The sequence below is a fragment of the Aplysia californica genome, unplaced genomic scaffold, assembly GCF_000002075.1.
Source record: "Aplysia californica isolate F4 #8 unplaced genomic scaffold, AplCal3.0 scaffold00834, whole genome shotgun sequence".
NCBI lineage: Eukaryota > Metazoa > Mollusca > Gastropoda > Aplysiida > Aplysiidae > Aplysia > Aplysia californica.
The window spans coordinates 233,112-260,177 of NW_004798104.1; the positions used below are offsets into that span (position 1 = coordinate 233,112).

Genomic DNA, 27,066 nt, shown 5'->3' on the forward strand with positions numbered 1-27,066 from the left:
CTTTAACACAAGTACCAATGAACAGGGGTTTTGGCACCAACTATCTCCTTGCCTCCTTAAACCACATCAGAAGAGCTTCTGCATCGGGTAGTCTCATCTTCTTTCGATCCAGAGCAAACTTTCCATTAGGGTATGCTGCCACTATCTTCTCTCTATCCTTGATATGGGTTTGAATCGACCTTTGTGGAATGTTGAACTGAAGACAAATCTCTGCCAGTGGAGCTTGCTTTTTGTCAAGAGCCTGGATTATTTCGGGGGGGTTTTTTGGTCAATTGAAAGACATTTTCTCTTGCGCTTGACTTCGTAGGTGACAGTAGACACATTACGCGTGCGTGTTGCTAGGTTTCGGGCTAGATCGAGGTCTGCAGCACACTGCAGCCCTCTCTCGCTTCACACGTTGCATGTGCTTGCAGTGGCATGGCTTGCATGGGCTTGCTCCATCACTGCTTTACTCTCTCTCTCTCTCTTACTTTTTACACATTGTTAGCGAGCCTTTGTCCCTGTTATAACCGGTTGGGCTCTGATGGGGCCCTGTTATTGCCGATAACTTTTAATAGAGACAAAGAGTAGGGAAAATCAGGGATTTAAAAAATCCCTGTTATTACCGGATCCCTGTTATTACCGGGCCTGTTATATATGGTTTCCACTGTAGTTAGATCTAGATCTAGGCTTGATGCGCAACGCATGTGATTGCCGTAAAACACTATACAGGCCTCTATCGGATTAAAGATTAGCCAAGTAGGCCTAGTAAGCTGCGCTCGAAGAACTTATAACGTACTTGTTCAACGAATCACAAGAGAAAATGTTTCTCGAGGATGATTCTGCATGAATTTATGGTCGGGGGTGGTCGCTTGGAAAGCCACATGGCTGGTCCGTCGTGTCTATGACTAAGACTATCTCCAACAGTTTCCTCTTAGGCTATCTGTTCCTGACGTTTATAGTGCATATTCATTACATTGAGTTTCTCTTCCCCCCCCCCGTTCAACACCTTTGTATTCTTAACCCCTGTCGGGGAATCCTTCACAAAACAGTCACATCTCGTCACATTATCTGCCAAAATGACCCCCTCCTCCAAGGGAGATCACTAGAGTACAATGTAATAAGGAACTGAGATGACTGCGTCCCTTCCTCCCCTTGCAAAGGTTCAAGTAAACGCACGCTCCGTATAAAGACACGTTAAGGAGCCCTCCCGAGCACCGTGCGTTTAGGCGGAGACTACTGTACTCTACAAACACTGGTCAAGAACAAAAACTATGGAAGTCACCAAACTTTAAAGGCCATTTTCTCGCTAATTTTACTTCTGAAACTAGGCGACTCCCATCTCCTTAAATAACAAATATATTTACTTCTTTTCAAGATAAATGAATGTTTTTAAAATCAAAAGCAGCAAGACAAATGAATAACCTTTAAAATAACACAAATAACTTTCTGTCCCCGGAAGAAGTTGCATTTGAAAATAGCAAAAGTTGCAAGGAAAATTAGCAGAATTTGCAAGAAGCCTACAGCTATAAAAATATCATGGAATACATTGTTGGTATGCTCATTGCAATCAAAGTAACCAACATGAGTTTTGGTAGATCAAAATCAAAAGTAAATGTGAATGTCTACAAAAAACAACAACTGGATTCCACACATAAAAGTGTTTTTAAATGGACATACAAGTACAAGGTGTTCAGCCAAAAAGGAAATTTTTTAAAAACTTCCAAACTGGCTGAAAAACTCAGGTTTCATTATTTTGACCAGCACCTGATTTCACTGCAATGCCTCACATATATATATTGGGGTTTTTTTTTTGGGTAATGCAAGGGAAGATGTTGGAAGTAGTCATTTGTACTGGTGTTGAACGGGTGTTGGTTGGAGCAGGTTTGACTGTAGATCTGCCATGTTGTGTTGTGTTTCAGGGCTACCCGAGTGAGCTGATCCCCCTGGTGGTGGCTGGAGTCCCCTCCATGCACATCTGTCTGGACTTTATCCCGGAGCTCTTGGGACAACCGCAGCGCAACAAACAGGTACGGCCTGCCACTCTTACTTGTTTTTGGTTTTTGTCTATCTGCTTCCAGTTCTCTATCCCCTAGATTAAATTCATTAAGCTATGAGAGGCCCAATTTAAAGAAAAAGCACAAGAAAAAGGGTGTAAAAAAGCGGATTGTGCAATAACTTAGTAGAGTTATCGTACAAAATTCTATCTGACATTTTTGGCCGTTTTGAATAACTTGGACAGGCCGAAGAGCTAGAACTCAAATGGCCGCTGGATCGGAAAAGTAAAGTAAAGAATGACTAGGACCATGAGGTCAGAAATCAAATGCTCTATCAAAATCGTGAGATTTTTCGGAGTCGTCAAAGAATTGCATGCGTGAAAAAACTTGACATGATGTGAAATTCACAATTTTTTAATATCAAATTTCCCAAAAACCAGATACTGAGCAGATAGAAAACTGTGTAATTCTAAGGTAGCAGACTGTCTGTTGCTTTTTTGTTTGCTTCGACTTTGAGTTTAATTTTGACCAAACTGCCCCGCGTACCCCCCACAATGTGTGTTTCCAGGTGTTTGGAGTCCAGTTGCTGGCCCAGCTATGCCGCCAGTACCACCTGCCCAAGTCCATGAACATCGCCAAACTGGGCATCGACATCATGTTCACTCTGCTCTCGGGTGAGTAGATCTTCTTCTTTGAGTTCCCTTTCTAGATCTTAGCGATACGTTGCCTCAGGGCTATTTTGTCCAAAGTTCACTCTTTACTTAACACTTTTCCTACCGCAAGCCGCATTTTGCATGTTGGGGTAATCAAAGTTCATTCAAAGTAGGAGAGTTGCAGGGCTTCGGAATTGAGGGGAGGTGTCTGATGCAATAAAGTCTACGGCAGCAGGATAAGGCTGTGGTGCAACTGATGCTAAAATAAAAACGATAAGTGGAAGTGGTTTTGGCGTTTGACAATCGAGTGCGTAACATTAGAGTACTGGCTTGATGATTGTATCTTCAAGATTGGTGTTCCCGGATTTGTCAGTGATGACAAAGTGAATAGTGGCAATGAGGAAATGCCACTTTCAACCCTCGGAAAGCTCTATGTTGGATACTGTTTTGCCATTGTCAGAGACACAGTTTAGATCATGTAGGAGGCGGATTGCTTTCACCCTGCCTGTCAGGGGGGACATTCATTCTTCCCAGGCTCAGAGGGACACAACTTCCCAGAAGATAGACTAAGATACTCAATAAAATTCATCCCCCACATTTGAATTGAGCTTATAACTCCTGCATGCAACGGAGAAGAGCGTAACCATTACTCCTTAGATTCTGGTGAAACTATGTAGAATGTGTGCTGACTACAGCGTGTGCAAATTATTGTTGTAAGTTTTTCTCGGTAAGGAGTGTTAGAAGGCTTGATTGCTTTTTTACCCGTCCTCCCCAGCTTGTTTTCTGGCTTTTACTATGCACACCATCATAGTGCCAGCATGTTTTAGCATTATTTTCTAGAGTAAATAAATAGTGGGCTTAAAGTTAAAAGGTGAATAGGTCTACCTGTGTTGAAACAGTATACTGTATACAAAATGTTCCATTTTAACTTAAAAAATCAGCTAACAAATACACTCTTAGAAGATGAAATGCTCCTATGCTGTGAAATTTTACAGTTATTGTCCAACTCTGTGGATAATTTGGGTGCTTTACTTGAATACTGCAGCATGGTAAATCCCATTATATCTTATATCTCTCTTGCTATTCCTCCTCAGTGCTGGAGAAGAGTGAGTGGGTGTCGTTCTTTCGTCAAACTGTGCCGAGTCTTCTCCCGATATGCGAAGCATTCCCTCCCCTTTGCGACGAGTCGACGTCGCTGCTGTCTCAGATTGGCCGCGTCTGCTATGCCCACATGACTGTGGTAGGGAATGCAGCCAAGACAAGTGAGTTGTTTTTTTTTTAAGTTTGAATAAGTTTTTCCAGCAGTTGAAACACAATAAGTGTCGAAAATTAGGTGTTACAAGAGAGTAACAAACACAAAAAAGGAGAGATAAGGACGATAAAGGGTTGATAAAAAAGAAGAAGCAAACCACACCGGATGGGTATACTTTAGGCTCATTGTTATCATAGTTCATATCAGTACAGTGGAGCTCGGATTCAACGAGAGGAGATGGATTCCCCATTTTTTCCTTCTTTAAAATAAATAAAAATATCCCGGATTCAACAAGCACTTACATCAGCAAGCTCGGATTCAACAATGGTCGCTTCTAGGGTGAACAGCCCCCGGCAGACGTGGCTTCGCTCATTTTTTTTCCCACCACGAACTTTGTCTATTCCCGGAAACCATTCATTGCACCTGCATTGTGAACCATTATTCACTTAACCGATTGCATGCGACCAATCAGCGGCCTTCTTTCTTACCCAACACCTGCGTTGTTGGCCCGTGTGTGTCTGGGTCGGATGGGCGGCCTGCCCACGTGTGACTGTGTGTGTGTGTGTGTGTGTCAGGGGGCACCAGCGGTCTGGGCATGGAACGTCGCAGATACAAACGCGTCAGTCTTTTTTCCCCCCGGCAACTGATCATTTTGCAATGATAAGCTAGTCTTGATGTAGATCTACGCAATGAATTTTGCGCTGGTCCATGGAATCTCAAGTTGCCGTATGCTATGCAAGACTCTACCTACACAGCAACACAACTTTTTGGCAAACAATCCGGAAGACACAGACGTGCATTTGAACAAATCGGTCTTTTTCTTTGTACGGCTCATAATATGCTGGCATTTCAGGCACCACTTGTTACTTCTCTTTATAAATTACTTGCTCAGTGCCTGTAATTATCTACACAAAATCTCATGTTTACTATAACGAACACTTGGATTCAACGAGATTTTAGGTCAGGCCCGGCGACTTCGTTGAATCCGAGTTCCACTGTATCATGTTGGACTACAGAAAAACAGACGTTGAATATCCTAGCAACAGCAGATATATACACCGAGCAAGCCAATTGCTCGATTTCACTGATGAGGAGTTAAATGTACTATCTTGGGTGACAATGATCAAATTGCATTGAGGGTTATACATTACTACACTGGCCTGAACTTCATTAAAAAAAGAATAGGAAAAAAAAGCCACATGGCTGGGGGGTGGGTGATAATTTTTTATTATTATATGTTGGAGCTGTGAACACTAATTGAAGCACCAAAATGTTATTAATAATAACATGGCCTACCTTTTAGAGTACAGTCCGTGCCGGCTTTAAGCACACCGGCATAAAAGCACGTTTCGGACTCAAGCACGCTAAACGGCTCTTACCGAATTTTTGCTACAGTGGAAACCATATATAACAGGCCCGGTAATAACAGGGATCCGGTAATAGCAGGGATTTTTTAAATCCCCGTTTTTTCCTACTCTTTGTCTCAATTAAAAGTTATCGGCAATAACAGGGCCTCATCTGAGCCCAACCGGTTATAGCAGGGACAAAGGCCCGTTAACAATGTGGAGAGAGAGAGAGAGAGAGAGAGAGTAACGCATTGATGGAGCAAGCCCACGCAAGCCATGCCACTTCAAGCACACGCAGCGTGTGAAGCGAGAGAGGGCTGCAGTGTGCTGCAGACCTCGATCTAGCCCAAAACCTAGCAACACGCACGCGTAATGTGTCACCAACGATGCCAAGCGCAAGAGAAAATGCCTTTCAATTAACAAAAAATACGAAATAATCCAGGCTGTTAACAAAAAGCAAGCTCGACAGGCAGAGATTTGCCGTCAGTTCGACTTTCCACAAGGGCCGATTCACACCATTATCAAGGATAGAGAGAAAATAGTGGCAGCATACTCCAATGGACAGTTTGCTCTGGATTGAAAGAAGATGAGACTACCTGATGCAGATGCTGTGGACCAAGCTCTTCTGATGTGGTTTAAGGAGGCAAGGAGAAAATTGGTGCCAAAACCTCTGTGCGTGGGTACTTGTGTCTAGGGAAACTACCCATGAATAAGTACGGCTGGATTAGTCCACAAATGCTTACTTTCCTTGCATTTCTGATTTAACAGGGATCGGATATAACTGGACATTTTCTCTACTCCCACCATCCCTGTTATATCAGGTTTCCACTGTATATAAATTACAAAATTACACGCCTTTAAGCACGGTAACTTCGGCTTTAGGCACGCTTCAGTTACAAGACAGTCAACACTTTCATGATGACCCATCGAAGTTCAAACACAGTCTACACCGCAGTAGTGAGTGTGTTAAAAGAGAAACATGAAGAACGGAAGTAATGGACTGACACACACTCACGCGGAGAGGAGCTCTCAGCCGCGCGCGTGGGCAAAGGATCTAGCCTTGGGCAAAGCTACACACAGACAAAAAAAATACAAAGAGAGTCGGTGAGACGAGAAAGAGAGGCTGGCAGCGATTTCACCTGTGACCTTCGATATCCATTAATCCTGATTATAATTTATGTATCACGCGCGAAGTGGGATGAAGGCAGTTTTATGGTTGTGACGCAGCGGGCAGTGATACACACAGGCTGTGTGTAGGCCTAGTGTGCTGTATCGTGACTGGCCGTTTAAATTAAGAAAAACAAAACAAACGAACAAAAACTACAATGGTGGGTAAAAATGACAGCGCACACTTTTGCGTGACCACGACTTACAAACAAAGGGAAATTTTCTACATGAAAAGCTGCGGATTATGTCTATTTTGCACTCAAGCACGCTTATACTTTCTCCTGATGATCGTGCTTAAAGCAGGCATGGACTGTACATATTACTACTCACGTGAAAGAAAAAGTGTAAAGACTCAAAAGACTAGATTTTATCATTTTATACACAATGAAAAAGTGGTAGGCCTACCTTATTTTTTTTCGGATTGTCAGCATAGATTATATACTGTATAACACGGATAGGTCGAACACAGAAGACTCGAAATCATGCATCGGTCAAGCTGTGCCTGCGATCCGTTTGGTGGTTTTTTTTCTTTATCTTTGTAAGATATCCCACGAACTACAGAGGCTGGTCTTGACGAACTCGAGCTATATCGTGTCATACTGTATAACGGTATAACGGTAATTGTGTTAAAGAGGGCATAAAAGTCACCCTGGCTCAGAATGGTCTCTTCTACCTTTCCTCAGATTCCAGTAGGAGCCTGGAGGTATCCAAACTGGGCAGCCCTGTGTCACCATCGGCTGAGTACGAGGGCCTGTACTCCACGGTACAGCAGACATTTACACAGATCTGTGAGAAGGCCGTGGTGCTGGGGAAGGTCTACTGATGAAGCAGCACAAACCAGAAGTTCTACAAGTGTACTTATAACATCCTAGCAGGTCTTTCTCGATATATACTTGCGCGGGGAAAGTCATGGCGCAGGGAATATTTGGTTGACTGTATGACCACTGTTTTTTTAATAGAGCAAAGAACATTTGCTGGAATCTGTGATTACGAAAAAGCTGGTGCGTGGATAGTTTGCTAAATGTACAATTCTCGGAGCTTTACAATCCATATATTGTGTCCCGCCAAGAAAGGTTGGTTGAATGTTGGACTCTCAGTTCGTGGGTGGTTGGCGGGTGCTATGATGTGGTTTGCTCCTTCTTTCCTATCAAACATCTATCGTCCTCATCTCTCCTCCTTTTTTGTGTTTGTTACTCTCTTGTAACACTTCTAATCTTCGGCACTTATATGACCTTATTGTGTTGCAAGTGCCGTAAAACTAAAACATAAAACTGTTCGCAGTTACATGCAGAAGACCTGAGATTGTTTCAAATGTTACAGGAGTTTTTTTATCCTCTATCTTCGTCTGCTGAAATGTTGCATTTCTCTCTGCCTGGATAGGCCTTGCATGCTGGATCGAAGCCAACTACCTCCTAATTTGTGTCGATGTGGGCATAAAAATCTGCATTGCAATTATTACAGTAGTGCAACTTTCACTGAGATTTGTGAACTGGCACGCTAGTAGACCTACTACTGGTACTGAGAAAAGTTTCCTGCAGGTTGGCACATGAAGACCTGTGTGCACTGGTCAACAACAGCAGCCATTTTAGCACAGATGCTTTTTTTAATGACATTTTGCCAAACCGTGACCAAGACTGCGGATAGAGTTGTCTTCTCCGGTATGCTTTCCCGTCTGATTATCCCTAGTATTAACTCACTTGAGCCTGAGCTATTTTTCACCCAACACTTTTGGGGTATATAGATGTATTAACCACAAAAAGACTGAAAGCTATCATAATTTTTTTTAATGCATCACGGTAAGGAGAGAAATGCTCTCAAAAAAAAAAAAAGAAACTGCATCTCTAATTTCTCCAAATAGTGTTTATTTTATCAATTTTTCAAAAGGCATTGTCTGGGGTTACCAGGGATGCCCCATGGCCAAAAAAAACCCCCTGAACTTTCTGCGGTCGGCTTTAGTACCCGCAATAAATTGACGAAAATAGGTAAGAAAGTACAAAACACAATGAAGTGTTATTGTGTAAAAGGATCACTGTGGATGAATCAAAATCAGAGAAAAAATCACTGAGCTTCAACATACCTGTAGATCTAGTCATAAAGACTTCTTGATTCTTTTTGCTGGTTTGTGGGTTCCATCAGCAGCTGGCCTCTTCTTACTAGTAGCTCCAACAATCCCAAGAATGGCATGTCTCTCAGCATCAGCCCTAGCAAGAGCAGACTCAGAATGTGTTGTTTTTTTCACTTCAGCAGCCCTCTTGTTGGCCCTGACTCTTGCTGACTGTATGTGGTGGCACAAAGACTGATCTACTGGGCTGAACTTGATGTCATCCCTGTAAAAATGACTGACACTAGTGGTTTTCTCTGCCAGCAGGAAATACTTCACTCTCTGATATGCCTCAGCTGTAGAAATGGCCATCCTGTTTGAGGTGCTATCTAGGACATTGTTGAGAAGGCTGAAACTTTGCTCAACTTTGGGGCCAGTAAAGAGACTGAGGCATTTTTTCACCATGTCTGTCATTGCTGGGTACTTTTTGATGACTGTGTTCCAAAATTCATCAAGCTCAAGCTTAAATGAAGCCTCCACATCTGGAAGCTCATTGTCAATGTGATAACTGTTCAGTTGTCTGAGAAAGTCATCTGTTTCAGGGAGGTGGATGAGTTTGTTAAGCTCTTTCATCATAGCTTTGGTTGTGGAATGTCTTCTGACAATTGGATCCAGGGAAGAAAGGGCTATGATCAATTTGTTTTCCAAAGGCAACTTTGATTTCATATAAATCCCAGTGCAGACAAAGGCTTTGTTGACTTTCTCTAACATTAACATTGACTTCCTATCTGAGTCTGGCATGTCTTTCAATAGAGAGCTGCTCTCACTTCCTACTGTCATCTGCTTGGAAGGAAGGTAATGGTCCTTGTTTTCCAGATCTATCGACTTAACAGAGGATCTTGGAGCATTCAGGACTTCAGGTTTGACATAACAGGCTAGAAACTGTGTGAAGGCCTCCAGAATTTTGTCATACAGCTTGTGGACTTTGGGGATTCCTTTCTCCAGTGCCAAAATACAGTTCTTGAACAGGGGTGTTAGAAACTTGACAGCTTTGCAGAGAAACAGCATCTTTGATCGACTCTCAAAGACCTTGCACACAATTCTGCTTTTCCTTGCCTTCCCAAACATAGTCAGGTTCTTTGCTTTGAGTTTTCTCAGAATGCTGAAGATCAGATACCTTTTCCATGCAGGCAGTTTCTTCATGATTTCTGTTGCAATCTTGGAGTACTTCTCTTTCTTGTTTTGTGGTGCCCAGGCGAAGTAAAACAAAGTGATCTGGTCCAAGATGTCCAGTAGTCGAGAGGTGGCATCCATCAAAGACATCCACCTGTGTCCAGCAAATTCAATTGGAAGGAGGGGAGGCTTTTCAAGTAGAGAAGAAATCTGACATATATCATCACGAAGATCAGCACTGAGAGAAAAGTCTCTGTGAATGTCTCCAAGAAGCTTTGCAGTGTAATTTTCTGGATCTAGATGTGTCATGAATGTTTTCACAATGTTGTGAAGATGATGGCAAACATCACCATCAATATCTAGAATCTCAGGCACAGACTCCTTCAACTTGGCTTGAAACCCATTTTTGCTGCCACGCATATAAGCTGCAGAATCGGACAGGACTGACACTATATTTGTTAAACAAATGTCATCATCTTTGAATTTGTTTATCACTGCTGAATACACAGTGTCAGCGTTCACCACTGTCATCTCCACTGATGCATACAGGTGTGTTACACTTCTACCTAACTCTTCACTGAAGTAGCAGACTAAAATGTTCAGAACACGTTTCTTGTTTGATTTCAGAGTGCTCTCATCAATGTTGACAGAAAATGGTGTTTGTTTCATGGTGCTGACGTTTCCTGAGAACTCCTGACACACCCTCTTTGAGCTTGCATGTGGCAGATGTTCGTCCCAACTTCAATTCTTGCAGGGCTTTGTGATCTCTGGACAGCTCTTGGGCTAAAGAAACTAAATGGGGGGCAAGTGACAGTGGCAGAGAGTGCTCTGCAATGAAACTGCAGATGAGGCCCTCCTGATGTGATTTTCTGTCAGCCATGCTTATTAATCTGGGCATTGACTGTTGAGGCGTCTGAGATTGAGATGAGCATTGTGCAGCTGTAAGGACATTCTCAGGAGTCCCATATGGAAGTACTTGTTGTGGTGGCTCCGATTTGCCTTCCTCTAAACACTTCAGTTTCTTGAATATGGAAGCAAGAGCTGGTTGAGTCGCCCTCTCACTTTTTTTCTCTTTCATCTTTGTCATGTGTGCTGGGCGTTTCACGTGATCAGACAGGGCTTTTTTCCCTGAGCTCCCATACTTAATTTTGTCCTCACAGAACACACAGTATACTGCACCAGCCTCTTTCAGCTTCCTGAAACAGTCCGAATAGTATCCACCACCAAACTCGGGTGCCACTTTCTCTTGCAGCCATTCCCATTTGAATTTGTTTTTCAGACCTTTGTCCAACGTCTTTACACAAGCGTGACCACGCACAATGGAAAGGTTATCATCCATTCTTCACTTCTTCCGTTGATCTACAATCTAGATCTAGATCTAGATCTAGGGAACACAACAGTAAATCCAATTGAAATAGTAATATAGTAATCCTTGAACGAATCAAAGGCACGTGTTGACTAGATCTACGTTTCTTCTTGACTGTCTTTGTAATCTGTAATTTAATCTAGATCTAGATAGATCTATGACGTTCGTATCGCGGTGGGAGAGATGGCTTTGCCTAATCAGAACAATGACTGCGCTTGCGCAGAAGAATTCTCTAGCCCGGGTGCATAAAATTCACAACCGGAAATCCGCCGGTGGACTCTTCGTACTCGAGTCGTATCACATTTTTTCGCTCTTGACAACGGGCCGGACTTAAATTCTCGGCCGACCGGAGAATTTACCGGAGGATCGGGCGCTAAAAACCGGAGGCCCCGGAAAATCGCTAAAAACCCGGATTTCCGGTTTTAACCGGAAAAAGGGCATCCCTGGGTTACGCAACGTTTTTTTGCGCCCAATTTATATTTATAATAAAATCGTCTATCACAATGCAGGGGGTTACTGACTTGTCCGTTACAGCTAAAAAAAAAGTATCGCACTTGACTTCACCAAATTTTTAAGGAAACAAAACAAGTGGGTCAACTGTTGGCTTGCTGCTTCCCGTAGCTTATGACACAAAAACACTGGATATATTGACCGATAAAGCGCATCCCATAAATACTCTGGATTAGGCCACTGGTGTGTCCAGTTAATACACGGGAATAGCCTCAAGTGAGTTAATGCGGGGGCAAGGGTTCTCCACAAACACTTCTGCCTACCCAGTCCTGGATGAGTCTTTGCATGTTCCAACGGCTCTTGAGATGTCTACTAAATTGTTTTTGCACTTTGTACTCGAGAGACTGACAGTTGTCATAAGTCTTGTAACTTGTAAGTATGTGCTGAGAGAGACTGAGGTGGCTTTTTACTGCGTGGTCTGGTTAGACAGCCAAGGAGGGAGAAAGACTGAGGGTGTCTCTTTACTGTGTAGACTGTTTGCTGAGAGAGAGAGAGAGAGAGAGAGAGAGTGAGTGAGAGAGAGAGAGAGATGGTGCTGAGAGAGACAGTGGGAAGCCGTTTACCATGTAAATTGTGCTGAGAGAGACTGAGGGTATTTCTTTATTGTATATATTGTGTGCTGAGCTGAGAGACTGAGGGTATTTCTTTACTGTATATATTATGTGCTGAGCTGAGAGACTGAAGGTATTTCTTTACTGTATATATTGTGTGCTGAGCTGAGAGACTGAAGGTAGCCATTTACTGTGTAGACTGTTCTGAGAGTGAGGAGGAGGCTAAGGGTAGCTGTTTACTGTGTATATGTGCTGAAAGAGAGAGAGAGAGAGTAGCCCTTACCAGGTACCTTCGATGTGCTAGTGTGTGCATGAGAAAGTTCACAACATACGTGCTACAGGTGAGAAATCACTGGCTTTGTGTCATGATTTTCTGTCAATACTTGATTATCATGAATTATTCAAGTAGTAATTCAAATCAAATTGCAAGTGTACAGGATATTTATCTGTTGAAAATAAATACAATGAATGAGCAAACTCATTGTTATGAACTATGTTGCCAGTGGCAAGGGTCCATGTGTTTCTATCTATCGAGTGATTTTGTAATGACACATAGGCCTACACATTTTTTCCTATTTACTCAGCCCCAAGTTTTTTAACCACACAGTAGGGCCTACCTAAGCTCTGAGTTTTGAGGTGCAGTAGTCTCCACCTAAACGCACAATGCTGGGGAAGGCCCCTTAGTCACACTTAGTGTGTGTTTATACAGAGCATGCGTTTACATGAACCTGTGTAAAGGGAGGAAGGAATGCAATCATCTTATTTCCTTGATATCTTAATTACCTGCCTTGGAAATTGGAGGGTGGGGGGTCATTTTGGCTGATGATAATATGACGACACATAACTGTCTGTGAAGGATTCCCAGACTGCGGTTATGAATTATGAATTCAAAGGCGTTGAATGGGTTGGTTCAAGTTCGAGCGCAGCTGATTACTAATCCGCAACAAAGAGGCCTATCCAGCGTTTTACAGCATTCACGCGTGTTGTGCATCATAGGCCTAACTAAACATTATGTATGCAGTCGCTCAAACACCAGTCAGAAACAGTCTCTCAAAGATGCATTTTGAGTGGCCATCCAATCAAAAGACATTTCAGACCCCCCCCCCCCCCCCCCCCCCAATCGCTCAACCAGTCCTCCTAGACCAATGTGGCCGTGGAAAGTTATTGGGCGTGGGAACTCTGTCCATCACTCTCTTTGTTTTGTGTGAGGAGGGCCAGTCTCACCAAATAGGTATCTACAGGTATCTGGTTGTCTAGGCTTGTGCAAGTGCTAGCTGTGTAGGCTGCTGCGAAAATTTCCCCTTGTCAAGCTTTACCTGTTGGCGTGTTTCACGGATCGAAGCGTGCGTTTAGAAGTGATCGTGCGTTTGTACGTCTATAGTAAAAACCTCATATGAAGAAAGCATGCGTTTGAGCGGAGCGTGCTTTTACTATTTAGACGGAGACTACCATACTGTACATATATGTATTAAAATTTAATTTAATGCCCAAATCAGTGTAGCTTAGCTGCAGTGATCAGGAATGCCAAATCTCCCGTTTTTCCATTTGTTGGAATTTTTCCTGTCTCCAAGAAGGCCACTAACATAAGGCCCTTCTTCTCAAGACAGAAATAATAATACAGTAGTCTCCGCCTAAGATCCCGCCGCTTATGATCCCGGTTCGCTTAAGATCCCGTTGTTTTAGGAAAACAGAATTTTTACTATACAAAAGTCACCCCTAAGATCCCGCTCTGATGGTCTACATTCGGCTAAGATCCCGCATTTCAGATCATAATTTGCTAAACAAAAGCCGGGGCGGGCACAGCCGATCAACCTAGAGTGAAAAGTTGAGATCAATAAACTGTCCGTCGCGTCAAAGATCAGCCACTATCGTGAATGTGATCACATACACGTTGTAAAACTCGATGAAGCGATACAATATTTGCCCCAGACGGGATCACACCGAGGTGTGAACTGACCAACGCGTTTGTTTTCCCCACGCATCGCACTCACACCTGAACTCGCCACCTAAACTTGCATCACTCGCTGGGTGGGTAGGGCCTACACATTCGCTCCAGGCAGGATCACATCGAACCGTGATCTCTTCCTAGACCATTGCAGCAGTTGTCTCTACTCCCGAATTTTCGAGACAGACTGAATTTTAATTGGTGGGTTCACAACGTAATTGTGTGTAACGACAAAGGCGGTTTGGAAGGGGGGGGGAGAGATGGACAGCTATAAATTTTGACAGGTAAAGAGGAGGGGCAACTGGATAAGCGTAGATCTTGAGACTCATGATAGATTAATAAGTGAAAATGGCATGCCACATCCCACTATGCACTGGGATAGGTCATCAAGGTTAACCACTCTTTGCTCGCCATGCGTCATAAACCCACCAAGCGGTCACGTCAGTTCATTGTAGAGTGGAGGGAGACCATTTTACCGATTGTGAGCCTTAACATGGGTCACCATAGATTCTTCCCTGGGTTCATCGGTTAAGATCCCGGTTCGCCTAAGATCCCGCATTTCCTTGCTCCCAAGCACCGGGATCTTAGGCGGAGACTACTGTATTGGAATTGATGCAACAAAGGCCCCATACACTTGTAATGGAAAGAGGAGAGGTAAGACAGTAAGAGAGATTTTTTTGTTTGTCATTTAAAAACTTTACACTTCGTTGTAGGTGAGATGTGATGCTCCGCTCATTTTCAGTTTTAAAAAAAAAAAAATCATTTTTAGCATCCCCAGTAATGTAGTTTCTGCGTCTCTTTTTCAAGCTAATATTAAATAATTGCACAAGATCTTGATTCACACTATTTAACAATTTGACAAGCCAGTATCATAAATTGTTGGGTTTTTTTACTTTTGTCTAGGCAAAATTTTTAAAAAAATGTAGATCTATGCCTTCACTCTGAGTCTGACCCTCATTCTCAGCAGCACTTGAGTTTTAAAAAACACCACCGTCAGCACGTACAAATTTTTGACCTTCATTATCTCAGTGGAGACTGGGCCTTTTTCAGGTCTACATACGCTGAAGACTGGTGTTTTTGGGGGTATTTCATTTTCAAACAACATCCTTCCCAAAGACATACAACCACCATTTTTACACAAGCACATCTAAACATGCCCATTATGACACAAAAAAACCCCTGAAAGGCAATATCATTTATAGTTTTTTAGAAATGATTTTCTGTAAATGTGCTAAAATTTGTTGCTCGCCACAATTTTTGACGAAATGTTTTAATTAAGTTAAAAAAAAACCAACAAAACCTCCCAAAATCTAATCTTGCGTGTGTCTTTTACAGTGGGTGTCGCATTCAACGAGGTTGCCGGGACTGGCTTGTTGTGCTCGTTGGATCCGACCTCTCGTTGAATGTAACTAAGGCTAAACAAAAGAAAGGAGACACGTTACTATATACACGATGTACCAGAACCAGTAATTAAAATAGTTGTTCCCCCTGATGACAAAGTTCTCAAACAACATCAGTGTTCGCGTGTTTAAGCTGTGTTCTGACCGTCATTTCTACATTTTAAAATTATTTTTTTTGCGGGAACTCTTCTCGCGTGGAAGCATATCCTCTCACATCTAGGCCTAGATCTAGATATCTACATAAAGTAAAGGCGGGAGCTGGGATTTTCTGATCAGAGGAATAAAAGAAAATTGAAAAAAAAAATGGTCTCGATCTCGGCCTACCCATCCAGAGTTCATCCAGTTTCACACAGCCTGCATCGTGTTCCCATCCACCCCCTCCCATCCCTACCCTAGGGCAGCCAACTCTCACCCGTCCTCTTGGCTTTGGGGCCCATATTACGAGACACACTAGATCTAGCAATACAATGTGTTAGGAATCGATGATGGGCCTTGTGCTCCAAGTCAGAAGGAGAGAAAGGAGAAAAATTCTTCGCTTTTGGGGCCGTTAATTGCTGTTTATTTAGTTATCGCGACCTCGTTGAAAGCGACTTCGGCCTGTTTGCAACCTCATTGGAGCTGACGTTCATTTAAATATATAGAGAGGGAAAAATCGGGGATTAAGGATTGCCTCATAGGAGCCGACTTCTTGTTGAATGCGACACCGACTGTATTGTGTTTTGAGTTTCAAAATTAATAAAAAAGTCCAAACTCATGAATAGGCAGGTAATCGATATGGTAATCCTTACGTATTAGCTGTCTAATCCACTTCAGAGTGAAAAAAAACGCGGACTCCAGACAAAGCGGAATGTTTAGATCTAGAACATACGCTATCAGAATCGGTGCTTTGATGCTCATTTACATTGAAATCAGGATCCCCCATGGTCTAAAATATCATAATCAGAATTTTCTAAACTGCCAAAATCGTGCAAACACTTGAAAAATGTTTGCTTTTCGCTACTAAGTGGGTGGTTGGCGGGTGCTCTGGTGTGGTTTGCTCCTTCATTCCTATCAAAGATCTATCGTCCTGATCTCTCTTCCTTCTTTTTTCGTGTTTGTTACTCTCTTGTAACACCTAATCTTCGACCTTATAGTGTGCCGTAAAACTTACTAAAACTAAAAGTGCTGCCATCGTACTAAGTGTTGCAAGAACAGACACCAGTCAGAGAAACGAAAGTAGGGCCTCGGTGAGACTAACTTTCCTTTCGGGTCAATGACTCAAAAAGTTTCCAGCCAATTCCGGTGAAACTTCGCACTAAACGAAACGAAGGTCGGCTGCACGGCAAGAGACGGTTCACGCAGCGTTTGTGCGCATACTTTGCCGAATAGAAAATGCCAAACTTGTGCTCGCAGGGGGTGCGTGAACTCCCTCTCGGGGAAATATTGGCGCTCGCAAATGTTGCGCGAACCGTCTCCAGTGAGTTAAACACATTCAGTTCAGTACTGGTACAGCATGTATGAAAACTATTATCTTCCATCCTTCTGAATAAAGCAGAGAAACTAAAATACATTATTTTGAAGCAGACAGGCACCTTTTATTCACATAATATTATGGCTCTTTCATTCATTCAACTTCATGGAAGTCACACAGTAAGTGCTGATGACATGACATTAACAAACTCCTTACACAAGATTTCCCATTTGCTCAGACCAGGGCTGCCAAGTTGGGAAAAATGACTCGAGGAACACATCGGACTTCGCAAGGCTACATAACTTATAAGATTCCCCCGCCCCATAAACTCAACATTTTTCCTCGCCCAGTTCCTGCATGGCTTGACCTGTGTGAACAAAAGCGGAGCTCTTGAGAAAAATTGTTCCAGGTGCAATGTTGAGCTTCGTGCGGGACCGGTGGCCAAAATGCGGGACTGTCCCGTGCAACGCAGGACACTTGGCAGCCCTGCTCAGACCATTCATTCCACGGTGCACCTTTCAATTTTCACATACTATTGTCACTGCGTTAACAAAATTGCAAAACTCAGAGCTGTTCCAAAATGCAACTAGATCTAGCGTTTTACTTTTTATTTTTGGCACTACAGTCGAGTACGCTTGTAGCGATATCGTTGGGGGACCAGAAAAAAGATCGCTACCGGTACATCCGAAGTTCACAACAGTCGCTGGAAGAAAAATTCAAGGGAAATAATCCCAGCACACAGGTCAGTGACACACACCACACGCACAGTGCATTGACTCAGGCAAGTAGGGATGCTACGCGAAGTGAGAGAGAGGCAGGGCCAACCGTGTTCGCTTCCTTCGGCGCTAAGCCACAGTGCCAACACATCGTAGTTGTCTCTCATGGCCATGTCGCTAGGCGAAGTGAGAGGGAGGCAGTATCATGTTCGCTAATGCGTTTATCATGTAAGGTAATCAATAGTATCATGTGGGATGTCTGATGCCTCGTACTGTTGTGTGAATGTGCGTAACGTTACAAAACATCATCACGTTCATCAAAGCTAACCACGGGGGAAACACCTTTAAAACCGTTATATTTTTACTATAAAATATATGGGCCAGGGATAAGATTACGCATCACTACAGCCGTCACGACGGATGTAGTGAATTCAGTACAACCGTTTCAATTTTATTGAGTTTGTGTTGCATCGGTGCCCGTACCATGGAAAAAATCGCTACGTCCAAAGATCTTTACAACCGACCTCGCTACAAGTGGAGCGGACTGTATATCTTTTGGTAAAACCAAAACAAAAATGCGCCGGCAGTCACAAGATAAACGTGTAAGACAAGTTTTACCATTATTACATGATAAATAGTCTAGTTGTTTTTTTCATTTGTCTCAAACGGAGTAAAAATAAGAAGTGCTATTCTATTAGCGAAGTGACAATGTGTATACAAACTGTCAGCAACATCGCTGTATGTCTATAACGAACATAACATGATGAGCGACAGGGTAATAATATACACATGTGAAAGTGAAACTATAACAAAAAAGTCCACTTTGGCAAAAAAAAAACACACCAGCTACAGTCAACAGCACAAATCACTCGCTCCAAACTGCTTCTTCTCATTCTCATGCAGAAATTATTCATGATAAAACGATGGGGCTATGTACAGTGACAGGAGAAAATGGTATGACAACCCTAACATGTTCCCTGACGTTCCATGTGAGGTGGAGAAAGATCAAGTAGCGGCCTGAGTGGTTGGTGGTTTGACTTCTTTCGTCTCTTTAGCCGCTTGGGTCTTCTCGGCCTGTTCCTGGAGAGATGAGAGTCAGAGGGCAAAATACATAGTGTAACACAAATTGCCCGAATTCGTCGGGACTGGTCTCGGTAGTTCGAGGGATATGTGAACAGTGTTAAGGCATCCGCTGTATCGTTTACTTTTAGCAGAGGTTTTACTGCACTCGCAACTGCATAATGTCCTATATATGAGCACCAGAAGATTAGAGGTGTTACAAGAGAGAGAGTACCGGTATCAAAAATAAAAAAGAAGAAGGGGAGATAAGGACGATAGATTTTTAATGAGTCAGAGAATCAAGGGAAGGAACAAAGACTGAGTCGGATCAGAGATTTTTCTTTTTCCGGCCATTGTCCTAGATCAGGTATGATAGATCTATGCCTATTGACTTGAAATTTGAGAGAATCTGAAATTGACAGATTGAGAATGAGAAATGCGATGAACAACGCTTTCGAGTTCGATAGGTATTGAGCCTACCGGTACCAAGACAGTTTGATTGCATGGGTCAGTGTGAGCGGTCTTCTGCACTAAGGGGCTGTTCAAATATAACCTTACACCTGGAGGGGGGGGGGGGTGTCTTTGGCTCCTGTAAGAAAAGTGTAAGAGGGGGGGGGGGGTCTTGAACCAATGTAATATTACACTTTTGTGAGGTGAAAAAATAAGGGGGAAAAAAGGGTGGCCTTGGTCAAGAAAGGCTGCATGGTGTGCAGAGGCCACAAGGAATGTTGGAAATATTTTCCAAGTATTGCAGCATTGAAGAGGCACATGGCTTTACACAGGAAGAAATGGAGGTGGAGGAAAAAGAGGAGACAGACCAGGATGTTGCAACAGGACCCATGTATTTGGAAGACAGTTCTGCAGATGCCCCTGTTTAAAAACAATATTTGTGACGACATAATGATGAACACTGCCTTTGTAGATGATAAGTAATTTCACTTTTTGTTTTAAGCATAATGATCAGTATGGTAATAACAGATACTGTGGAATCCTAATAAAGTCAACTTTTGCTTACAGTCAACACCTCACTGTGGTCCCGTTTCTTACCTTCTTTGTTTAAGTAATTGTGTTTCTGATACATGTACGGTCAACCGCTTGAGTGTTAACCTTGCGTAAAGTAAACTATTTGGGGCTAAATCCCAAGATGAATTCATTTAAGAAGAGATATTTAGGTCCTGAGCTAGTGGTGTACACACCTTCAATTACTTTGTTCATTCATTATCTCTTGTATTGGTGACAACTTCAGAATTATACTCACTGAAATTGAGCTAACATCTTGTTACCAGGTACTTTGTAATTTTGTAGCTGTCATCTTCAATTTTCAATGGCGAGTAGTACATAAAGTCAGTACTTTTTTTCGGTCCCGAATTTCACTGTAATTTGAGTTATTTGTAATTAAGGCGCTTTTTAAATTGACTTGAGTCTCAATTTTTTCCTGATTAGTAAGAAAGAGTGTATGCAATATCTTGCTTGAATGGTCTGCCCTGTTATTTTTTTTAGTAAATGTAGAACTGCATATTATTTATGTGCATACGTATGATATCTGTGTATGTGTTCCACGCAATTTACTGACCTTAGGATTGCGCTGCACGTTTTAACGGTCGTATAATTGCGTGGCAATCTTAAGATTGTGGGGCAATTTTAAGATTGCGCTGCACGTTTTAACGATTATATAATTGTATCATTTTTGCGAGATCTTCAGTTTCATATTTAATTTTAATTTTCATATTTTAGCACTTTTTAAAATATACGTGAATGTTCCTTGATGTGAGTAAAAGAATAAAAATGGAAGTGAGTTATACGATCGTTAAAATATGCAGTCCAATCTTAAGATTGCCGCGCAATTATACAATCGTTAACATGCCGATCTGTAAATTGCGTGGAACATGCATGTTCTTCATGAATATTATGTAAAGCGCATGGAACAATGATTGTAACATGAATTTGTGCGATATAAATGTCATATTATTAGTACCATATTATAAGCGAACAATGTCATATTACGGGGGGACGCAAATGTAAGAAAAGTGAAGGGAGGGGGGGGGTCAAAAAGTCCCCAAAAAGGCGTACGATTATAATTGAACAGCCCCTAATCGAAAAGTGCCTTTTCAAAACATTTGACAAGATAAGCATTATATCGCAACAGTAATCAACAACGCCTTGCTAGGGCTGGGACGTAGAGGGCACGCATGTCGAGCAGTGCACAAAAAATATTTTATATTAGTTTTTATTTTCACTATCATAATTATTTTGTCTGAAATGCTCCTCAAAGGATCTCTACGGCGGCGTAATTAGTTTGACTATTCCGTGTTTGTGTTCGAGCACCGCCTAATTTTCTTACAAAGAAAAAGAAGAAAAAAAAACAACAACCCGCGGCTGCAGGCACAGTTCGACTGATTTCGAGTAATCTGTGTTCGACCTATCCAGTTCAAACTGTATGTATGTTTGATATGTTCTCAATTTCAATTTTTTAGTTTAGTTTTCGTAGAGGTTTTACGGCGATCGAAACTGCATAAAGTCATATGAGCGCCAAGGGGTGGATGTCAACAGAGAAGTCCTTACAGGGAATCAAGACTTACTCTGCTCACCTCTCTAGCTTCAACAGCACAAAGTCTGCTTCGACTATCAAGGCACCCTAGAAATAGCAGGTCACAAGAGTGTGACAAAGATACAAAAGAAGTAGAGGAATGACAATAGTAAGTAAGGATTAGGAAAGAAAAAGCAGCAGTTCCCTGTTGCAGATCAGGCACAGTTATGAGAGTGACATGATGAATCAGCCCATTTACAATTCTACGGTGCATGAACGAGAAATGTCCCCCCTTTGGGAATGGCCTAAAGACTTCAGTTAGTGGCACCGCCCCGTGGGGGTGGGGAGTTCAATTTTTTAAAATTATGGTGAATAAAAGAGTACATTTTGTGCGAGACACTTAGTTTAGTTAAGTAAGTTTTATAGTGCTCGCAACTGCATAAGGTCATATGAGCGCGCAGCGGGACATTTGAAATGCCGTGCTCTAATAATCATAAAGACTACAATTACCATATAATATAAAAAATTTTTAAAAACTTAATCAAATTCCTAAGGCTTGAAAACATTTGTAAATAGAAACATGTTTGTCGGCAGAACTGTGAACCTCATTAAAGAATTTTTAAAAAACGTTACACCAGACACAAGTGCCTTCAGTGAAGTTGCAACGTGCCCACCTTGGAATTTGATGGTCCAGGGTTTGAACCGCAGATCTTGGGCTTTTGCACTAATTACTTAAAGTAAATGAAAGTGAACTCTGTAATTCAAGTCAGGTTCCACAGCTGAACTGACATTATTACCACAACTTCTAGTTCTAGTATGTTGACTCAACTCTAAGAAAAAAACCAGAACAGCCTAATTTAGCACAGAACCTAATGGTATTTTACTCAGTGTGGCATTAAGCTCCAGGCTTGACCATAAAAAGAAGGGAAAGCAAAAAGGTTGGACGGACATATGGCCTATCAATAGCTTCAAACAGGGGTAAAAAAAAGTTGACAACTGAGAACTGAAGCCCGAAGGTCCTAAGTACATATGACTTGTATGCTTGCTTGAGCAAAAAGAAGCACATTAACAGTTACTTAATGCCTTGCAAAAGCTAGAAAAACCACTACAGGTAAATGAAAGAGATTGGCCCAGTGACACCCTCCAACTTCCTGCACACATAATTTGATAAAAAATAAAGTTCATAAAGACAAAAGAGACTGATGTCTGTGGTGTAGTAGTGATTTGGTCTTTTACCATCACAGGCAGGAGACTGGAGAGAGAAGAATTTCTATCAAGTATCTCAGTCTTCCTGCTGGGCTGTTGTATCATTCTTAGCCCTGGATGGTCCTGATGGGCAGGATAGAAACTTGCCTCCGAAATTATGTAGTTGAAACTGCCATGACGGCCACCTGTATAATACAGCCACCAGCTTGGGGAGAGGAGGGGGAATGGACAGCGGCCACTGTCCATTCCTCCTCCTCTCCCCAAGCATTTTTTCTATGTAATTTAACTGTGTAAAAAGGCACCTGTCCAAAGCGGCTGCAGCCACCCTATTTCATCAACCCACTGCCAAATTTACCTTTTCCCCTGATGCTGAGAATAAGCAGCCATAATTCATTCACCTCTCGATATTGTCAGTCCCAATGGATGAAACTGTCACATTGCTTAGTCAAGAAAAGAAACCCCCCCCCCCCCCCCCAAAAAAACACATTTCAATAAGCCCTATGGCAGTCCTAAGCCTGTGACCACCTCCAGTTGGGACCATAGGAAATGGTTTGTTTTCTTCATTCTGAGCACATCAGTGTGCGTAGCAATTTTTGTATTGTCCGATGACCGTGCCGATTATCGTCTGGACAGCTCTCAGACATTGAGACAGCTCAGCATTGTGGGTCAATCTTCAGGGGCTACACCTTGTGGTTCGTTGAGCTGAGCAATTTAGTCGTTTGATTTTCTTTTTCTTTCGTTTTTAGTTTTCTCTTGTTTTAAGTTGTTAATTTCTTGTTTTGTTTCTAATCTGTTACTTGTTTGATAATTTTGCTCTAAAAATGCATTGATAACAAATGAAGTCATACCTTGATGGGTGCTTTCAACACAATTTGTTATTATAGTCAATTTTTATCAGAGACATGTGAGCTTCATTTGTTACTATTGTGCGCTGTCCAATTTTGCGTCTGAAAGAGAAAATAAGAAGTTAAAGAAATTTATTTATTTTTTCTCTAACTGGTTTGAAAGACATGATATAGCACTTCTTCCGTTTCTTTCTTTTGTGAGTCCCGTATTGATTTTTTTTTTCCAAGTTCAACAAGACCTAAATAATAGGTCTCATACAGCCACTATTCTCCACGACAATATGTGGCCGTCTTACAAAGATTCAACTGTATATTGTGCTAATGAAGGTATAAAAATGCATAATAATACGTAAAAAAACCCACCAAAAAACAAAGAAAGACAAAAGAGGGCCTTATTTCCCCAGTCTTTAGTGACCCTGGTGTACCTGTAAGAGAGTACTGCGTTTGCGCTGATAGTGCTGCCAGCTCAGAAGCTGCTGGTCGTCGATGAACTTAGCACACTGAGAGTTGACCAGTTCCTTGCGGAAGTGCTCGTACTGTAGTAGCTCCAGCATGTGAAGGCACTGAGGGTACCTGGCACATACGCAGACATATGAGTTACACACGTGTAAATGCTTAAACATAGAGGTAGACTTTTATGATACTCCAAATCGGCTGATAAACGTAAGACTACGCTCTATGTCATCCCCCCCCCCCCCATCAACACAAATTAAGAGGCTCTGTCAGGGAAATGAAATAGTCAGCCTTTCATTGCTATAAGTGCAGCCATAAAACGGCACAAAATATGTTGAAGTTGATTGGTAAGTTTAGACACTGAATTTCCACTTTTTATAAAACCCAATATTTTGGACCCTTGCCTGATAAGCCAACAGGGTGAGGACGTGTGAACCTTAGCTTTGGGCGGAAAAGCTCCTGGATTTGCTGGATATACTCCACTTCTCATTGAGGTGTGCATTACAATTGGGGAAGAATAAAGGTAGCATGATCTGAGATGAGCACTAGGGTCCGTACGGTAAAATAGAAACATGCCTATTTGTCCTTCATCTACAGTGTCTTCTTCTTTTCGTTTCTCTTTGACTTCTTGCGCCACTGATTTTTACTTGCATGACCATTTTTCCTACTTTGCAGGGTGCCTTGCTCTCAGGTAGCCACATTCCGATTTCCAAGGTACACTACAGTTTTAATTAGGGCCACCAAGGGATCTTAACAAGCGCCATTTCCATACGAGACCTCTGAAATTTTTCACCCTTATCTGAGAAGGCTAGGTGTTCGATCCCATATATACCCTAAGACAAGGGGTGTGGCTGAAAGAGGAGCAAAGAGAAGAAGCCAGTAGCAGTAGAACAAGTCAGAAGAAAGGGAAAGAGGAGAAAAGAAGGGGGAAAAGAGAGAGGAGGGAAGAGTGAAGGGGGGGGGGGGGGTGGAGATAAAGGCAGATAACAGAAGAGGACTACAGCACAGGAAAGGGGGACAAAAGAGAAAATCTTATAGATGAAAATGTTTTCTTTGCTGGCAGGTCTCAAGGATCGGACTTTTTGACCGTGAGCAGAACACTACACCTCAAGGCCACAAGAGCTGCCCTTCATCTATGCTATCCTGACCATATTGCAATTTAACATTAACACCAGAATCAATTTGAAAAACAAAACAAACAAAACAAAACAAAAAAACTCGATTGTTTAACATTATAATCAGTTCAGGGTCAAAAATCTAATTCTGATGACCAGCAAAAGCATAAGAGTCAAGAGTGTAATGAACTCACTTGAGATATTTGGCATACTTGGGCTCTTTCCAGTACTGCAAGTACTTAAGGTAGTTGATGAAATTTTGCTCTTTGAAAATCCCTCTCTGGGCCAAAACTGTACGAAACAAAACCGAAAAGACAATGTGTAAGTTGTAAGAAAGGAAAAAATCTCATTCTAGAGATGCACAAAATGAAGTAGTCATATTTTTGTTGTTAAGAAACAGTGTCACTCATACAGCTGTATGCAGCGAATCTGCAACAGTAAACCTGTTACAGTTATTTATTTTCCAACCGGTAAACGGTTACAGCTACTCCCCTTGATTTTCTTCCAAAATTTGATCTCTCTTAATTTTTCGAGAGTCGTCGGTTGCCTAGTGGTTAGGCTACCGGACTCGTAATCATGAGATTGCGGGTTCGGAGTTCGAGCCTCGTCCCGATGTTGTGTCCTTGGAAAAGGCACTTTACACGGATTTCCCGTTTGGCTCGGTCCTTTCAGATACGGATGTTAAACTCAGAGGACCCGCCTCTTAAATAACCTAATAATAGTGTTGATAGGGGTGTTAAACCTATAACATTTTTTTAAATGTCCATTTTAACGGTTTGCCTGAATTATGGATGTATTAAACCCATTTGTCAATCCTCAATGTTTGAGCTTTCTGTGCCACACGCTATTCCAAACCTGCACTTTTGTGAGCAAAACAGAGGTTCAGAAAGGCAACACCCAAGGTTAAAATGAGCACTACTGCCATCATCTGGTCAGTAAGTTACAACTAATGAAATTTTGTAAAACATTTTACTTACAGTTCAGATAGTTGGGATTCGCCAAGCATTGTACAAATTCTAATTCAGTCTGAAACCTGGTTTTCTGTTGTTCTTCTGTCTCTGAAAAAAAAAGAAAGAGGAACAAACCTTTATCAACAACAAGAAAAATGAAAACAGGGAGAATCACACTAAAAAATCAGATTTCAGCCACTCAGGATGGGTGGTGGTGTGTGATCGAAGACAGACAATGTGGCGCTGCATTGGGCCAAATATGGAGTTTTAATTCCTTTTCGAACATTCATGAGTATTTTTGTAATTTTGTGGTTGTTTGAATGGGAAGAAATGGATCAGGAACGGATTACACTATAGGGGTGGGTGGCATGCTCAGACGAGGGTTGGTTACATTGTCATGATCATGTCCAGGCGTAAGAGCAATTTTTCTGTTTGATTACTTAGTAGAAAGGCTCATCAGCACCCCTCTCTTCTTTTCTCTTGCTTTAACACCGAACAAGGAGTGTACAATATCTATCCATCTGTTCTCTTACCGATACTGGGTAAGAATGTGAAATTCATCATTGGGAAGGATTAAAAAGCCCCTTGCAATACTAAGGATATGAGGAGAGACCTCTGAATTCAACATCCATCTCCAATAGAATGCCAAATGGGAACATTCGGTAACCTAACCACCTGACTATCAATGCCAAGGGTACTTTTCATAATTCCAGTAACTTATTTTCCGACTGACTACATTAATACCATCACAATTGTTTCCCTGAAATTTCTTCAGTATAAAAACTTTCATTCTCTGTTATGATAATATTGATATAAATCGAATTATGGATAAAAGTGTGTCAATTTCATTTGTCAATCCCCAGTGTGTTCGATATAATATCCATGCTCGATTGTAGTTTGCTTCTTCCTCAAACAACAACAAGTGTGATCAGCAGCAACAGTGGTTGTCTTTTTGTCTACTGTGGGTAAATAGGCCCATCCATGTGTATTCAAAAACTATTGTCGTACAGCTGGATGATGAAAGGTTTATCGAGACAGATCTAAACCTATACGTGATGAATTGCATGCTGGTTTGAGGAAACAGACGTTGACGTATGCTTGACCCTACATTAACATTGCTACGCAACTTGTTGCACACATTATTGGTATTATGAACAACTCAGATTTAGCAAAATCAAAGGTCAGGCCCAACGACTTTGTTATATCAAGATCTAAAGTGGCCGACCCGCTCTGCCGCTTAGCGCTCGATGGGTTATGTCACTAGGTTTCATCCCCGACTGCCTGGGCTATGTGAGCGTGTGCTTGTGTGTGTTGATTTTCAGTTTTCTTTTCTTCCTTCTCACCTCCCCCCCCCCCCCCCCCCCC

General features: G+C 42.0%; 3 protein-coding genes across 3 annotated transcripts in view; 1 reads left to right on the top strand and 2 right to left on the bottom strand.

Moving 5' to 3' along the window:
• The window catches only part of LOC101854052 (integrator complex subunit 2), a 43,299-nt gene extending 35,733 nt beyond the window's left edge, over window positions 1-7,566 (top strand). Inside the window, exons 20-23 of the mRNA XM_005109956.3 lie at window positions 1,902-2,009; window positions 2,545-2,650; window positions 3,724-3,891; window positions 7,078-7,566. Coding sequence (XP_005110013.1) covers window positions 1,902-2,009; window positions 2,545-2,650; window positions 3,724-3,891; window positions 7,078-7,217 — 522 coding nt within the window. The 3' untranslated portion in view covers window positions 7,218-7,566. The remainder of the gene's footprint in view (window positions 1-1,901; window positions 2,010-2,544; window positions 2,651-3,723; window positions 3,892-7,077) is intronic.
• A 53-nt stretch (window positions 7,567-7,619) lies between these two features.
• On the bottom strand, window positions 7,620-10,251 carry LOC118478686. Its single transcript, XM_035972771.1, has one exon. It carries the CDS (start codon window positions 10,137-10,139, stop codon window positions 8,484-8,486), a length of 1,656 nt encoding a protein of 551 aa, XP_035828664.1. The 5' UTR covers window positions 10,140-10,251; the 3' UTR covers window positions 7,620-8,483.
• Window positions 10,252-16,929: 6,678 nt separating this feature from the next.
• The window catches only part of LOC101854291 (mediator of RNA polymerase II transcription subunit 31), a 20,824-nt gene continuing 10,687 nt past the window's right edge, over window positions 16,930-27,066 (bottom strand). The window contains exons 2-5 of the mRNA XM_005109957.3: window positions 25,729-25,809; window positions 24,946-25,042; window positions 23,609-23,756; window positions 16,930-18,626 (exon numbers count right to left, since the gene is read on the bottom strand). Coding sequence (XP_005110014.1) covers window positions 18,552-18,626; window positions 23,609-23,756; window positions 24,946-25,042; window positions 25,729-25,809 — 401 coding nt within the window. The 3' untranslated portion in view covers window positions 16,930-18,551. The remainder of the gene's footprint in view (window positions 18,627-23,608; window positions 23,757-24,945; window positions 25,043-25,728; window positions 25,810-27,066) is intronic.

What these genes read in the sequence shown, in the direction of transcription:
- LOC118478686 (XM_035972771.1), bottom strand. Translation starts at nt 10,139, where the DNA reads ATGACAGTGGTGAACGCTGACACTGTGTATTCAGCAGTGATAAACAAA.